This window comes from Hyperolius riggenbachi, chromosome 7 (assembly GCF_040937935.1).
Source record: "Hyperolius riggenbachi isolate aHypRig1 chromosome 7, aHypRig1.pri, whole genome shotgun sequence".
In the NCBI taxonomy this organism is placed as follows: domain Eukaryota; kingdom Metazoa; phylum Chordata; class Amphibia; order Anura; family Hyperoliidae; genus Hyperolius; species Hyperolius riggenbachi.
The window spans coordinates 304,498,197-304,515,161 of NC_090652.1; the positions used below are offsets into that span (position 1 = coordinate 304,498,197).

General features: G+C 44.5%; 1 protein-coding gene across 13 annotated transcripts in view; it reads left to right on the forward strand.

Annotated features, from left to right (window-relative positions):
• BIN1 (bridging integrator 1) overlaps window positions 1-15,815 on the forward strand; it is a 181,206-nt gene extending 165,391 nt beyond the window's left edge. For 7 of the 13 annotated variants that reach the window (XM_068246116.1, XM_068246118.1, XM_068246121.1 and 4 more), the window contains 7 exons: window positions 21-122; window positions 2,052-2,156; window positions 4,273-4,377; window positions 7,994-8,092; window positions 8,650-8,760; window positions 9,594-9,695; window positions 11,289-15,815. In XM_068246116.1, the coding sequence (XP_068102217.1) occupies window positions 21-122; window positions 2,052-2,156; window positions 4,273-4,377; window positions 7,994-8,092; window positions 8,650-8,760; window positions 9,594-9,695; window positions 11,289-11,396 (732 nt within the window). In that variant the 3' untranslated portion in view covers window positions 11,397-15,815. The remainder of the gene's footprint in view (window positions 1-20; window positions 123-2,051; window positions 2,157-4,272; window positions 4,378-7,993; window positions 8,093-8,649; window positions 8,761-9,593; window positions 9,696-11,288) is intronic. The other 6 variants (XM_068246125.1, XM_068246126.1, XM_068246127.1 and 3 more) reach the window with 4 other exon arrangements.
• The last annotated feature ends 1,150 nt before the right edge of the window (window positions 15,816-16,965 follow it).

The window sequence follows — 16,965 nt, forward strand, 5'->3', positions numbered from 1 at the left end:
TGTTTTTTTCTGGCTACCAGCCTGAATCCTCTCTCCCTGGTAGTGCGGACCAGGGTCTCGCTGATCTCACCACTGACTCTTTTGTGGTAGAATGGCCCAGTGAGCCCACAGATACCACCCAAGTAAGTATATTCTTTACAAACCTGGTGCCCCGGCACAGATCGCTTCTAGTAAAACCTCTTAAGGTGACCTATGTTTAACCAGCATTCTGCTGGCCTACACCTGCTTCCCAGCCACCTCTGCATTTTGCACTCTTGACAATGGACAGCAAGGAACATCTGATTTTGGGAGGGATAAGACGGGTGGACTTATTTTGTTTTTGTTTTTTAGTCTACTGCAAATCTCAATCCAATTTTATTGGCTGGATTACCTAAAACACATACTTGCCTAAGAAGGATCCCTCTGGATCATGTAGAGGCTTCATATGCCGACCTCCATTGCCGCTCACAGACACCCCAAAGAAATCTGTCAAGAGCTTATTGAATTGAAGATCCGGGGCATGCTCCTCTTCACGTACATGTGTGGCCGCGCTTCACCGGAGTGACTACATGAAGAGGAGCGTGGCCCGGATCTTCCAGAGTTTCTGGCGCGCAGCAGCGATAACACATGGTGAAGTCTCTACAGAAGGCAGAGGCTCTCCTCTTAGGTAAATACTGTATATCCTCAAATAGAAGTCGACCTCCAATGTAAGTTGACTCCATTATTTGATACTCTTAAAGTGTACCTGAGACAAATAGATATAGTCTACACATACCTGGGGCTTCCTCCAGCCCCCTCCGCACTAATGGCTCCCATGCCATCTTCCTCCACTTCCTTCTTCCGGTAGAAGTCCCATAAGTTTGACCAGTTGGCGCAGTGCAGCTGCGCGCACCCTTGTTTCGCTCCAACAGCTGAAATTGTTCTGCTCCTGAGCAGTAGTACTGAGCAGGCGCAGAGTGCTCCCGGCCACAGGAGTGGGGCGCATGCGCAGTGCGCCCGGACTAGCCAAGCTAACGGGACTTCTACCATGAGAATGAGGAGGCAGAAGAAGATGGCGTGGGAGCAATTGATGTGGAGGGGGCTGGAGGAAGCCCCAGGGATGTATTAAAACTTTTATATCTATTAATCTCAGGTTTCATTTAAGATAAAATTTATTGACTCATGTATAGGTCTATCCATCACAGTTAATGGCTGCACTTGGGGCCCAGGAGGGGTTAATGACTGCACTACATACAGTATTGCAGCCATTAACCCCTCTTGTCCCTTAAGTGCAGCCAAATAAGTGCAGCCAATCATTTTTCTAGGCCCCCAAGTGCAGCAGTTATTCACCCCCTTCCTGCAGCCTAATATGCCCCGCCCCTTTCCTTTGTGTCCTGGACTTACAGACCTGTGTTTTCTTGGCATTATAAAGAAAGTGTCACCTCTGGGTAAATTGCTGCAAATGGGAATGCCACTATTAGTACACACATTACTCAATGCGTTCAGTGTTGCTACTGACCTTTGTATAAGTCGACCCCTAAACTTTTATTTAGTGAGTCAGACCTACATTTTTAGACTTCTAGTCATGTATATATGGTATGTGTTTTTTGACTTGATGTTCGGCTCAAGTCCACTTTAATTACCGGCTATAGTTGCTAAAATGCTAATTTTAATGTATTCTACCCCGTGGAAGAGTGCAGGCAGAAACTTGATGAATGGGCACCTTAAGTGACCACTACAAGAGTCTGCAAAATTGGTACAACCATGTCCTGACTGATGTTCATCTCTCTGACCTCTTGTTTGACTTTTTAATCTACTAAACTTAGGGAACACCAAAATGAGTAAACCTAAAGCATCTCTCTGTCCCGACTGCAGAATCGTCACAATTTTGAAAAAGGAGGAAGATGTAGATGTCGTCTTTATCGTTTTTTCTAGTCTAGGAAGAGTTGGTATACAACATGCGCTCAACTGTTTATGTCTTCTCATCTATTCATGGTTTCTTGTGTCTTTTCTCATCCCTCACCTTGGTCTCACCCATCGCTCTCCCGTCGATCGACACCCCCCCCCCCCCCACCCGTCTTTCTTGCTACCAGCCTGATTCCTCTGTCCCTGGCAGTGTGGACCAGGGGCTTGGCGATCTCACAACTGACTCCTCTCATGTGGTAGAATGGCCCAGTAATATCACAGATACCACCCAAGTAAGTGGATACTTGCGAAGCTTAGCACCCCAGTGCAGATTTCTCCTAGCAAACCCTCCGTAGATGACCTGTGCTTAGTGCGGGTCATTTAGTAGCGAGCTGTCTGCTAGCCTTCACCTGTTTCCCATCCTACCCTTATAGGAAATAAGTGCCACATTTTTTGTGAGAACAGATGCTCCATTTTGTGGTGTCATGACGATCGACCGTCCTTGCAGATTTTTTTTTTCTAGATAGGACCGCAGTTTGTTTTGATATCTGTAATGGTTAGGTTTCTGTAGTGTGGTGGATCGGTTAAAACAAGGTTTGCTTTCAATCTGAACGATCCTATTGAAAATATGAATCATTTGCTAAAAAAAAGGCACTACTAATGGGTACGTTAAAGTGTACCTGAGGAAAATGGAAGAAAAGTATGTTTACTTACCTGGGGATTCCTCCAGCCCCCTGTAGTCTGCCTGCTCCCTCAATATCCTTCTGGTCCCCTCCGTTGGGAAGTCCATAATCCAGCTGGGTGGCGGGCCACTTCACATGCGGTGTTTGAGTCTGCTCGCCTCTTCCATCGTGCTCCCATAGATGAAAGCATTCTGCGCAAGCGCAGTTATAACCTTATCGTACTGCGCACGTGCAGAATGATCCTGACCATGAGTGTTATCGGGTGGTGGGCGCATCGAGGACTGCGCATGTGCAGTAGTCTGCGACTGAGCTAAGTCGCAGACTTAATGGGGATGACTGTGGCACAGTAGGGGGGAACAGGAGGATGGTGAGGAAGCCGACTGGGGGTTGGAGGAAGCCCCAGGTAAGTAAACATTCTTTTATCCATATCTCTCAGGTACTCCTTAAAGGGATACTGTAGGGGGGTCGGGGGAAAATGAGTTGAAGTTACCCAGGGCTTCTAATGGTCCCCCGCAGGCATCCTGTGCCCGCACAGCCACTCACCGATGCTCCGGCCCCGCCTCCGGGTCACTTCTGGAATTTCAGACTTTAAAGTCTGAAAACCACTGCACCTGCGTTGCCGTGTCCTCGCTTACCCTGTCACCAGGAGTGCACGGCGCAGGCACAGACCATACTGGGCCTGTGCATTACGATCCTGGTGCCATCAGCGGGAGTGAGGACACGGCAATGCAGGCGCAGTGGTTTTCAGACTTTAAAGTCTGAAATTCCAGAAGTGAACCAGAGGCGGGGCCGGAGCATTGGGGAGTGGCTGCGCGGGCACAGGATGTCTGCGGGGGACCATTAGAAGCCCCGGGTAACTTAAACTCATTTTCCCCCGACCCCCCCCACAGTATCCCTTTAAGCGAACACTACAGGAGTCTGCGCAGTCGATACAACCACGTCCTGATCGACGGGATCCTAATCTCTGTAGGATCCTACTTGGGATTAATTCTAGTAAGCGTTATTGAACACAAAAATATGTTAGCATAGAGCAGCTCTGTCCTAACAGCAGTATCTATTTCTACTTGGAATCCGAAGACATAACCACAAAAGTTGTTTTAGGTGATGCCTTTAATGGCTATCTGTACAAGATTTCTTTGCAGGCTTTCAACACTTTACGTTTCTTCTTCAGGCATGGTACAAAACTCATAATTTCTGTATCATTCCCGAAGAAGAAACTTAAACTTTCAAAAAGCTAGCATAGAAATCTTGTACAGTTCGTCATTAAAGGTATCGCCTAAACCACTTTTGTTGTTATGTCTTCGGATTCTCTCCATCACTAATATCGGACCACCAGCAACTATTTGGAAATTTTATTAATATAACTGAATTATAAAGTGCCAACATATTCTGTAGTGCTGTGCTGGGTAAAAAACAAACATGGGGTACATAAGAATGCAGACAATGGAATGTGCAAAATATAAACATTGGTACATAATATAGAATTGTTAGACATAGTAATTACAGGGACAGTTGTAACACAATCAACAAAATATATAACAAATGTCAAGACACAAAAGGGTGAGACAGGTTCTTCTAGCTAGCGTTGGTACAGAGCATGAGCTGAACTGTTTTTGTCTTTCATCTATTCATGGTTTCTTGTGTTTTTTTTCTCGTCCCTCACCCTGGTCACACCCATCACTCCCCTGTCTGCCATCTTCTTCCCCTTTCTCTCTCTGGCTACCAGCCTGAACCCTCTGTCCCTGGCGGTGCAGACCAGGGTCTCGGCGATCTCACCACTGACTCCTCTTTAGTGGTAGGATGGCCCACTGAGACCACAGATACCACCCAAGTAAGTCGATTTTTTTCCAAACCTGACACCCCCTAGCATAGATCTCTCCTAGCAAATCCTTCATAGGTGACCTGTGTTTAGTGCTTAACCGGCGTTCTGCTGGCCTACACCTGTTTCCCAGTCAATCCTTTTAAGAAATGGGTGCCAAATTTCTTGTAAAATCAGATACTCCTTTTTCTGGTGTCTTGATGACCCTCCAGCTAACATCCTCCGAGGTTCTCATGGAAAACAAGTAAGCAGATGAGATGTTCGAACTTTTATGACTTTTCTAGTTTACATACTTATCGCAGAGAAGTGCTTCAAAAAGTCATATAACCAGATGCAGAATGACATTTCGAGGAGGAAGTCTCTGGCTGCCTCCATATTTTTTTTTGTGACTGGTTTACAGTTAAACAGCCACCTCTGAGTATTTGATAGAGTCCAGCTCCCTAGAAGAGTAAATTGGTTTGTCGCCAATCTTTTTTTATTTTAATGTGGTGAGATTTTTCCTACCCACAAAATGCTTGAAGGACAAATGACCTCACATTCTATCTGCAGTCACACCTTCTGCTGCGTCTCATTCATTGTAGTGATGAGCTTTTAAACTTCAGTTTGTATCCAAATTTCCCGAGTTTAATTTTTGATGGAAATTTGCATGCTAACCAGAATGTAAAGCCCATCTCAAATCCTCTGCCAGACTTTCCCGTTTCTCTGTGTCTTGATCCAGTCATCCATTAATCTATGTTGATTGTCACTCCGTAGATCTGGGTTGTCCAACCCCAGTCCACAAGGGCCAAGCTCCTAACACATTTTTGGCACAGCTCAAAATTAATTGATGGGACTGAATCAGTCCATTCTATGTAGGTAGAAATAACAAAGTTTTGTAAAAGTAATACATTTCACGAATACCTCGGTCCATCCTAAACACTAGCGTGGATATGGCCCGCGAGGACTGGAGTTTGACAGCCCTGCGTAGGTACCATAATTCTGCTGTTAGAGTCTATGGATAAGGCTATTGGTCCACCCTATGCCAGATTGGAAATGTCCTGTCACAAGGGGTCCGAAGTACAGATCCACTGTGTCCGTTGATGCACGTTTTTGTATCCATTGGTGTCAGTTGTAACATGCGTTTTGCGTTCTTGACGATGGACTGCAAGAAAGATCTGATTTTGGGAGGGGTGGGCCGTTTGTTTTTTTTAATTATTTTATTCTACTACAAACATCAATCCTATTTACTTGCTAGAGTTGATGCACATTTTAATTCATTATACCTGGCGGTAGAGTGCAAACAGAAAATTTGTCATGTCCGATCTCCATTGAAAGCTCTAGTGAGAACGGAGGTGGTCCGTTTTTATAGACTTGTATTGCGTCCGACGGCATGCATTGCATATTCCATGTCCAGGAAAGTCATACAAGATGGTACTTTGTGTTATAGATAATATAGACAGACGCAAAACATTTATATTGCACTTTTCTCCTGGCGGACTCTCCTGGCGCCAGAGCTGCGGCCACTGGGGAGTGCTCTATAAGCAGTAGCAGGTGAGGCCTGGAACCCACTAGAGCATTTTTTGAGCTTTCAGAGAGTGCTTTCAATTGCCTGCGATTTCCCTAATTGCTCTGTCAATGTAAGTGGATGGGAAAGATCCCACTACAGCGATGGCGATTAAGGAAATCGCAATCACTGGACATGAAGCATTTTGGGAGTATTTCCATTCTAATAAATGATATAGGAGCAAGAAAATTGCTCCCAAAATAGCTTTCAAAACGCTACCACAAATCGCTAGTGATTGCAATAGCGTTTTGCACTTTTCTAGTGGGTTCCAGGCCTTATGGAATCTTGCCTAAGGTGCTGGCTTACTGGACAGGAAGACATGACATATGCGAGGAGAGGGCCAGCGCATACCACAAAGGCTGCATCTGAAATGACCAACAGCTCACATGTGCAGCACCTCTAATAAGCTATCTGCACACTTTGCATTCAATTCAGATGCAAATCATATGCATAACTACTATTACCATGCAAACGGGAAACTCTGAAATACAGGCTGGGAGCAGCTAACCTGGTAGTTACATACTAGCAAAATTATGAAAAGGGGGGAGGTTCCGCATCCCTAAAAGCATGCTGCAATTGACTGGTTAATCGCTCAGGCATGCACCACCTCTATTAGGCTGAAAATGCATGCCCTTCGTCCAAAACAAACGCTACATTTATTATACTATGAAGGAACTTTGTCTTCCACTATAGTTTGCATGCAAAGTACCACTTGCCCGGAGGTTTGCCTCACCGTGGCGCAAGTGTCCAGTATATTCTACTTTGCATGCAAACTATAGTGGAAGCTAAAGTTCCTCCAATTGCAGCATGTTTTTAGGGATGCGCAACCTCCCCCCTTTTCATAAACCTGAGATATGAACCCAGGTCTTGTGCGTCAGAGGCAGAGCCCTTAATCAGTACTCTATCCAGCCATTGCATAATAGGCATGAGCTTCGAAGTTTGGATTCCGCATTCCAACGCAAAGCTGACCCATTCACTGCAGACAGAGAAGCGCAGGACAATAAAGTTTCTTCTAACCCTGTGCATGGTGCCTTAAATGGCTGTTGCCCATTACTGGGTGGTGCCACTGTGCTGCACCTTTTTTTGTAATTCAATAAAATACATAAAGTTGCTCTTACAGTTAGTGTAGGGTAAAAGTGCATGTCAAGTCACCTGCGGGTCCTCCCACAGCCCCCGAGCTTGTCCAGAGCAACAGGAGCGATGTTAGCCTGGAGGGAGGTGCGGTGAGCAGAGCCTGGCCACTTATGATGTCACTACGCGTTTCGGTGCTTGACCACGCCTTCATCACCTGGAGTGCTCCTCTTCATCGCTGGCTTAACAAACAACAATACAGATGGCGTGCGTTGTGTTTAGATCGCACAGTGCGCGGTGCACTAATAGATGGCTTCAGGATTTTCATCGGTTCTCCAGAGCCTGACCATCTGTAAGGCAACTTACGCAGTTGCCTAGAGCTAGACCAGGGGCCTGTTTGATGCTGGATAAATCTGCCAACCCCTGGTGGTGTGTTTAGCTCTACAATCAATAGCTTTCTGTTAGCTAACTTTTACCGTCCAGACCCTGTGATATTAGAAGACCCAGTTATAGTTAAAGCAGACCTGAACTCAGAACTTCCTCTCTGCTCTAAAAGATAATCACCAGCATAATAACCTTTAAAAAAAGTTCTTTGTTCCAGCTGATACAAATCCTGCAATAAATTGGCAGTGTGTCTAGTTCCTGCTTTCATGGAAGCAGACATAGGGCTAACATCCTGTGTTTACGAATTAGCTGCTCTGCCGAGGCATCCAGCTGATAGTTGAGAGGTCAAATTACAGTAGTGATTAGTCAAAGATGAGGGCGAGTTAGACAGGCTAAACTCCCTAAATACCTACAGGGTGCATTACTCTGTGTTTTCCTTCTGTTCTGTGCAAGAGTTCAGGTCCACTTTAAGCTTGTTCCCCCGCAGTACCCCAGAGAGTTGGTATGCTCCAGACTGAGGCGTAGCATTGCTAGGATCTTCCTTTCTGGGTCTTCAGCATTATTTGCCAGGTCTGTCATGCTACATTTTACCATTAGCAAAATAACTATATTCTAAATCTTTTATTTCAGCCACCAGAGCCGGCTCCTGCTCCTGCTCCCGCTCCTGCTCCCGCGCCTGCTCCCGCTCCCAAGGAGGAAGTGAAGCCTGCTGAGAAGGAAGTAAAGGAAGTGAGTGATCCTTTTCTATGAATGATCTTTAGAAAGGCCAGGAGGTATTTTTGGAGATGGGTTTTTCTAGCATTGAGATGATGGAGAAAATATTCTACTCATTGGCCTCAATTCACTAAGCATTAGTGCATTTGGGTAATGCTGAAAACAGCTGAATTTACCGATCACTCCTATTACCGCACAGAAAATTATAATTGCCGACTAGTGTGGTCCTACTAACTGAAAAACCAACAAACTGAGATGTAAACGCAGGCCAAAATGCGTCTGTTTGGACAAGGAACCTCTAATGAGAAGTTTAGTGCAAAAAGAAAAAAAAATCCAAAAGACCATCATAGTTTGTTTTGCAGCTGAATGAATCAGATTGTACATCACACTGATACGGCTGCTTTTTAGAATGAATTATGAATTAGTGTGGTAGTGGACAGGTCTAGCCTGCTCATTGGATTCCGGTGTGCCCAAGTCATTGTGTTAGCTATCATAGCTATAAATATAGAATAACAATATATAGCCAGATTTGTATTTTATTACGAGTAATGTCCAATCTTTCTTGCCTGCAGCAGTCTAGTTCTCTCCCAGCCGTAGTCGTTGAGACTTTTCCCGCCACCGTGAACGGAACCGTAGAGTGCGCCCCTCCAAAGACCAACATGCCCCCTGGATTCTTATTCAAGGTAAGAACTCAGACAAGTGTGTTTCTTTAAAGGTCAAATATCGCAAAAAAATTGTAAAACATTCCATGGACTAATCCAAAATCGGTCAGATCTGTCATCTTTTATAGCCCACTATACTGTATATGACAGCGACTTAGGAAAAATGTAATTTATAGAGCTACTTCCTCTGGGAGGGATGTACATTTTACTTGTATGTATTTAAATTTAATTTGTTTGTTTTTTTGCTATAGTGGCTCTTACATACCACGGGTCTGCTATAGTTACAAGGTAGACTGGTTTTAGATACAAGACTGGCTTCCAGAGCTCCTGACTTGAAGGTTTTTACAATTTGGACTTTGAGATATATGAACACCAGCTCTGGTCAGGTGGAATGTAGATTTTCAGAGCTTAAAGGATACCCGAAGTGATATGATGAGATAGACACGTGTATGTACAGTGCCTAGCACACTAATAACTATGCTGTGCTCCTTTTTTTTCTTTCTCTGCCTGAAAGAGTTAAATATCAGGTATGTAAGTGGCTGACTCATTCCTGACTCAGAGATAAAAAAGGGAATTTCTTATCAGGAAGGGTCACACTGTAGTCACTTCCTGTGAGTCAGGACTGAGTCAGCCACTTACATACCTGATATTTAACTCTTTCAGACAGAGAAAGGAAAAAAAGGAACACAGCGTAGTTATTTGTGTGCTAGGCACTATACATACCCCTGTCTATCTCCTCCTGTCACATGTCACTTTGGGTATCCTTGAACATGGAAGAGTTAGTTGTGGTTATGGTCATGTACGTTGGAAACCCGTGTTTCTCTATAAACCCATTTGATTGCCTCTTGTCTCAGGTGCGAGCTCAGCATGACTACGGAGCGACTGACTCTGACGAGCTGAACCTAAAATCTGGAGACATCGTCTTTGTGACACACTTTGATAACCCAGATGAACAGGTGAGCTTAGAGGCCCTCCACTCCCAGAAATGGGGCAAATGCTGCTTTCCTCCGTCACTAGGGTACAACTCTATCTTCGTTGGGGTTTCCACTTGCCGCAGATATGAGGAGCAGGCCAGATAACCCCCAAATTACACCCCACCCCCCAAGCTGGATTATATTAAATTATGAATTATGGTAATAAAGAATGGAAAATGGTAGTGGTGCAATTAACGGAGCAGTGCTTTTCAGCGCTGCTAGATTTGGGCGCAGCCAGCGCCGCCATAGACTGTAATGAGAATCAGTCTATAGCGGCGCTCAGTGAGTAAGTTGCTTAAAAACTCAATAATTCGGCTTCCAGCAATCGCTGGAAGCCGACTTATTTCATTCCCCCACTATCCATGGCGGCCTGGAGGGGGAATAGTAATTAAATCGGCCCGGACTTGTGCAGAAGCAGGATCAGCCATATACCGGCTGTATCCTGCGCCCGAGTCTACTGGCGCCGATTTCAAATGTACTCGCAATTAAATAATGAACGGTTGCTCTATTAACCCAACTACTCTTGATGCACTCCTCGACACAAAAGAATAATTTGTATGTGCTGCCCACCTTCTTGAAAATATGCATTATGGGTACTGCTTCTTGCACATGTGTAACTGAAACTTGCAGATATACCGCCCCCCCCCCCCCCCCCCCCCATTTTAGAAAGCGAATGCTGTTCTATACTCAAGCCATGTTCTCAAGCGCACATCTCTTTTTGATTGGCCAGTTTTACTACTTCCATATAGTATGAGGGCTTACCTAGTATTCAAAATCTGTTGGCTGTCATATTATAGGGAGGTGGAAAAATTGGCCAGCCATTGGCCAGTCGGAATTAAAATGATAAATCCAATGTTTCAGAACGTCAATGTGTCCCTTTGTCAAGGAAATAGTACATCAACCAGAACCTGATTTGGTTAGAATGAACAGCACTCAAGTGATGTGCTATGTTCCCCTGCATCAGAGAGCTAGACGTCAGAGAACATAGCAGAGCTAGACGTCAGAGAACATAGCAGAGCTAGACGTCAGAGAACATAGCAGAGCTAGACGTCAGAGAACATAGCAGAGCTAGACGTCAGAGAACATAGCAGAGCTAGACGTCAGAGAACATAGCAGAGCTAGACGTCAGAGAACATAGCAGAGCTAGACGTCAGAGAACATAGCATATCGCCTGTTGGTGAGTGTTTTTTAGTCTTACCAGATCAGGTTCTGGTTGATATTCTATTTTTTTTTTGACAAAGGGACGCATTGATGTTCCGAAACGTTGGCTTTCTCATTTTTGTCTCGTAGTAAAGTATATGATTAAATACTTGGTGTGTCGGCATCAGATATTAGTTGGATTTTAATGTGGCAGGGTTGTTGTACACTCTGTTGTCTGAGCACCCGATCTACATCTTGGTCTACATATTTCTGAAGTTTGGATGTAGTTAGGACTTTCAACATCTGTTGGGGTTTTACTGTGGTTGTACCTGGGAAAGGAGGTCTTCCTCAATTTCCTGTCCCATGCACGGCTACACCCTTCAATTTTAACTCTGCAATCTGATTGGATCTGACACAGTCTCCACTATCTTCCAGGATGAAGGCTGGCTTATGGGCATTAAGGAGACCGACTGGCAACAAAACAAGGATTTTGAAGAGCATCGAGGAGTCTTCCCAGAGAACTTTACAGAGAGGCTCCAGTGAAACCTCCTGATCTCGGGGATACAAAAAAAAGCAAATTTTCTGTGAAAATGATCCACCCGGCCTACCCTCTGAACAGCTAAACCCTACAAGTGTCACCTTTCTAAGGTTCAGTTGACTTTAGTCTCCAGGTTAGGTGTTGTTGAGTAGATGCAGTTCCTGGAATGCTAAAGTGTGTGTTTCATTATTAATTTTTTTTTTTTATGAACCCAGTTCCCAACGAGTTCAGGTCAACCTTTCAGTCTGTTACAGGTTGAGATCTGGAGGGCGGCCATATTTTAGGTTAGGAATGCCAAAATCCCATCTTTTTCAATGTAGGTGTCGCCAACCCTGGCGGTTTCCAACTCCTTCTCCCACATTGATTCACTAAGAAAGGGAGATCTATCGTTTTGTCCGGCGGCATTTCTCTTTCCTAGGGAATCGATGGGCTACGTTCTCAGCCGCCGGCTCGTGCTGGCGAAGGGCGCACGTGCATCCATACCGACTCATGACGTAGCGTGTTCATCCGTCATATTTCTCCAGACGTAGTGTGCCATGTCTCAGAAATCACGTGTGAAAAAAAGGAAACCAGAGAAAAGCAAGAAAAGTAATTTAAGAAAAGACTGTCAAATGATTATATTTACAAATGATATATAACAGAAGCTCCTATCAACAAATATAGTGTTCGTTAAAGTCGTTGTTTTTAAAGGCCGTTTGGCACATGAAGTCATGAATGATATTTTTATGTACAGTTTGCATCTTATGGCACGTGGCGGCAGGTGACATTCTAGCTGTGCTGTCCCCAGTTTTCAAGGTCAATGCTTCCATCATCCAGCGTACCCCAATGTGGCGGGTCCTATTCTGTAACTGGGCTTGTGTTCTCCTATGAGGCCTCACTGTCTCCACGTGTCTTTATAGTGTGAAGTGAATAAAAGCCCCCAAGAAACACTGAAAATGATTAATTTATGTGTGTAACCAGTTCATCAGTTTTGGGGGTTTCAGACATGAAGGTAATAAATTCATTGAAGTCATTATTTTATGCAAATATGTCAAGAACAAAAGGATGACCTGTCCTCACCAGGGATGGTCAATGAGATGATAATAATTACAAGTTAATGTGAATATTATGTCAATTTTATGTAGGTGTTATGCAGCTTGGTGATGGACCAATCAGATGCTGCATGTAATTGGTCAGTTTTCCAGCTGGTTAAATTTGCATAACAGAGATTTGACAAAAACTCTTATTCTTGACCTCTCATCGGCCATCCCTAGTCTTTAGCAATCACTTAAAATTGTTGCATGAATTGAGTCTCCAGCCAGACCTACATACATCTATTTTTGAAGTTTGGATGTAGTTAGGAGGACTTGCAACATCTGTTGGGATTTTACTTTGGTCACTGTCTTCCTCAATTTCCTATCCCCTGCGAGATGATCGAACGTTAAAAGTAATCTCTTGATTGCACACAGATGGTTGTACAAACACCCTAATTTATTTACTGGAGTGTGGAAATATCAAAATATCTCAGGTTTCTTTTTCTTTCTGGTTGTCCCTTTTTTGTGTCCTTCTTCTCAGGGCTGGATTTGCCATAAGGCACAGTAGGCACATGCCTACAGGCGCCTGATGATGGAAAGGCGGCTTACTTCCCTGCGAGAGTGCTTCCCTCCCTGCTTTTCTCTGCAGAGTCCTGATGAGAGTGTAAATGAGAGGTTACTCTCCCCGCTCTCAGCATTTCACTGACAAGATCTCCCTTCAGTCAGGGGAACCTCTAGCTGCTTAATTCTGAGGTTCCTCTAGCTACCTAATACTTGGGGGCACCTCTAGTTACTTAATACTGAGAGTACTTCTGGCTACCTAATACAAACAGGCACCTGTAGCTACCTATGACCGGCAAGGGAAGTGACAGCTGGGCCAGCCAGCACACTGGCAGTGCAGTTTGAGGGTTTGTAGGCAGGGCCGGTTCAAGTAACAATTGGGCCCTAGGGCAAAATTAGCCTGGCGGCCCCCCAACAGACACCCCCCCGAACCAAAAAGCGTCATTACAGGCTCTTTGTTGCAGCCAAATTTCCCTCCTGGGCCCCTTAGCTGGCTGCTGACCCTCCCCCAATCACCTCCCAATTTAACAGACTCTGCAAAGTCCCTGGGGAGCAACAGTTAAGATGGGGGAGGGACAACCTGGGGGCCCCTACAGGCTCTGGGGCCCTGGGGCAATTACCCATTTTTCCTATGGTAGCTCCGGCCCTGTTTGTAGGTTCATGGAAGGTGAAGTCTAGGGTGCCAGGAGTTCTGTGCCTACAGGCTTCTGTGAGGTAAATCTGGGCCTACTTCCTGTGTGACACAGATAGCAAGTGAGTAGAAAGGATTGCCAAAAAAAGGGAGAAGGACAGTTGAAAAAAATGTAAGAGGTTCCATTCTTCACCATTTCCTAAAATGTGTTTTGGTTTTTTTTTGCAGTTTGTGAAAGCAGTTTGCTCTCACTTCCTTTTTTAGTGGCCACCAAATCTTGAGGCAGGAAGTGACCATTATAAAAAAAAAAAAAACAGAGGTTCCTGCTCTTCCCTACTCAATCCAAAACCAGAAAAGTAAGAAAAAAAAACTGGCTGGTGGTAAGCTTTTAATTTTTTATTTTTTTTATTTTAAGAAGCCGTCAGCACGTCCTGATTGCTTTCACCAGCAACATTTCCATGCCTGATAGGTTATTTTGGAATTTTCTGGGACAAGAAAGTCCGAGTAGCTCTTCATAGCTGGGTATTTCATTCAATAAAACATTTTAGCTAAGTTTTTTTTTTTTTAACATTTAATACTCTGTTATGCCGTGTGGTATTTTGCTGCTTTGCTGCGGTTCCCATTGACTTTTGTCAGGTTACAAAAGGGCCACAATGGAGATGGTTTTGCTTACGAAAGCTGCAGCGTCCTCCAAAATCTATCCTTCTCGCCCACCATCCCCTGGATGGGATGGGATATTACCCGACAATACTACCTGCCTCATGAAGTGCTGTGGTCCCCTCTTGTCACCCCCCCCCCCCCCCCCTGAGAACCCAGATACCCACTGCTGACTGTTGTCTGCCACCGCCACTCTTCACTGGAGGCATCATTTGCTAGGGGTCACCAGAGCTGAAGACAACTGGAGAATATAAGTAATCAAGCGAACCTAGCTCAGATTTTGAACCCAAAAAAGTTGCAAAGGTTTGCAACCAGTGCCAGGGTCATGTCCGATCGTAGCAAGGATTGCTTAAAGGTTAGTAAAATGGCAGTCTTGCGATGAGTTGCATGCATGCACCTGCTGTGAGAATTTTTCCGCAAGAAATCCAGGACAACCTCAGTTTGTCCAAAGATATCTCACTAAACTAGTGTGCATACAACTTGTGAGCACATGACCATTGTTTCACTAACCAATGAGCGATTCTTGCTATGATCTAATATGACTCAAGCAAGGACTTGCATAACGTCGCTGACAATTTAAAGCTAACTGAACCCAAACTCGATCAAGGCAAAATTCTCAAAGCAATCATGCAGATTTGTATAAAATGAATTTTTGGGGAACTTCATCTGTCAAGATTTGTAAACGCATTATTTAGCTGTGCTTTCCTGCAGCTGTGCACCAATCCTGTTAGCAGGTTATGGTGTCAAAATTGCCCCTTATGTGCTTCCTGTGGACTACAAGTTCATGTCCTCCATCCAGTAGAGGGTGCTAGTGCAGATTGACATGTTGCCCCACCCACTTCACTTACACAAAATTACATATGGATAAGCTACAGGATTGCAAACTTCCCAACTGCTTCTCTCCCTTCCATGTGCTTAATCTGTTAAGCAATAGTGCCTTCATGTGTCCCTCAACACATGCAAGTTCTGCTGACAGATCCAGCTAATAGTATCAGGCAGGACAGGTGTGGTCTCTATTTTCATGCTCACTGCCTTTGTCACCACCCTCATGACCACCCTTTGTCCCTTCCTCCTTTTTTACTATAGTGCAGGAATTACTGTATATAGTCTTGAATCTGTTCTTCCTACCTTGAGCATCACATGGTCTCACCTAAATGACCCGCCCACCAACTACATTCAAGGTGGAGAGGCTGAGAGCTGCAGTGGAGTTTGGCAATCACATTTGGCCAATGAAACAGATATTCCTTCTACCATTTAACCATTTGCCCTGTTTAGTTTGGGTTTGCTTGTCTATAAAATAAATTAAAAACTTCCAATCTAAGTGTGTTGGGAAACGTAAGATTCTCCAGCGTGGTCAGGCCCTGGACAACCATAGTAAATTTAAGCAGTTTTAGGTGGCCTCAGTAAAATGCCATCGATTCATCCGTCCCCCATTCCAACAGACGTGAAATGAAGGTCTTCTGTTGTGATGTCACAGATGGTCGCTGTTATTATGACTTCATTTAAATGATTATTTATCTGGACTGTGATGTTTGTAATTAAAAATATATCTGGCTGTGTTATGACTGGTATGAGTTGCTTTTGTTGACTTGTAAGTGCTGAAGTACAACTGTTATAAGAGACATACGGACAACAGGGCCACATTTTACAACTCAGAGGCCTGTAGGCACAAGAGTTCTGGCCCCCTAAACCCCCCCCCCCCCCTGAATACAGGCCACACCCCCAAGTGAAAACATTCTGAACTCTAATCCCTGCCTTATGTCACTAACTGTCCTTAGAATCTTACACTCTAATCACTGTCTCATATCATCCTTAGTGCCATGAGACAAGGCTTAGGGTATAAGCTCCTGAGGTCAGTGATATGAGGAAGGGGGGGGCGCCTCTCCTACTTAAGGCGCCTGTTGGCACTTGCCTACGGTGCCTTATGGAAAACCTGCCCTGGGACAGCCATGGTTCCTGTCATTTTTGATAAAAATTGCTTGTTTTCTGATCGGAACCATCTCTGGATCTGTTAATAGCACATCTCTAATGACTCGACTGGAGTAAGCATGGAGATTAGGGGGGTTAGATATTTCTGATGTATCGAAATTCCATAAGTAAGTGCCAGGGGCCGTGAAACATATTGGTCCTGTCTCTTTATGTAAATCGATTTAACCTTCAATTATTGGAAGGAATTTACGTCTTTCTTTTACTCGTACTCCTATCCTCTTGCTCCAGCAGGGGGTCTCAAAATGTCGGAAGAAAGATTGGTACCATGGCCAGACCACAAACGGTTTGAGCACTATAATGGCCACTTCCAAGGCTCTTTGCCGTGACAGCTGCACTTCAAACACTGTTGGTGGAATGAATACACAAGTCCTTATAGCAGACTATATTACTCTACCTGTAGATGTACTACAAGCCCCAGCTTGTCCTGAAAAGCCCTGATTAAACATATATATCTTTTGTGCTGAAATGCCTATTTATGGAATACATTTACACTGTATATACATGGGCTGGACCCCATAGACTGCTTATACGTACCATAGAGCTTCAGTATTATCTTGGCCCTGCTGCCACTAGTTTGGCCAATATATTATATTATTGGGTGAGGCGCACCCCCATAAGGTGAGATCATTCAGGAAAGGATTTGGGGGTGTCTATGTAGTAATAGCCTATAGATTTTATATATAAGCGTCTCACAACTGGTCATCCGCATTAGAGGGACAGGGG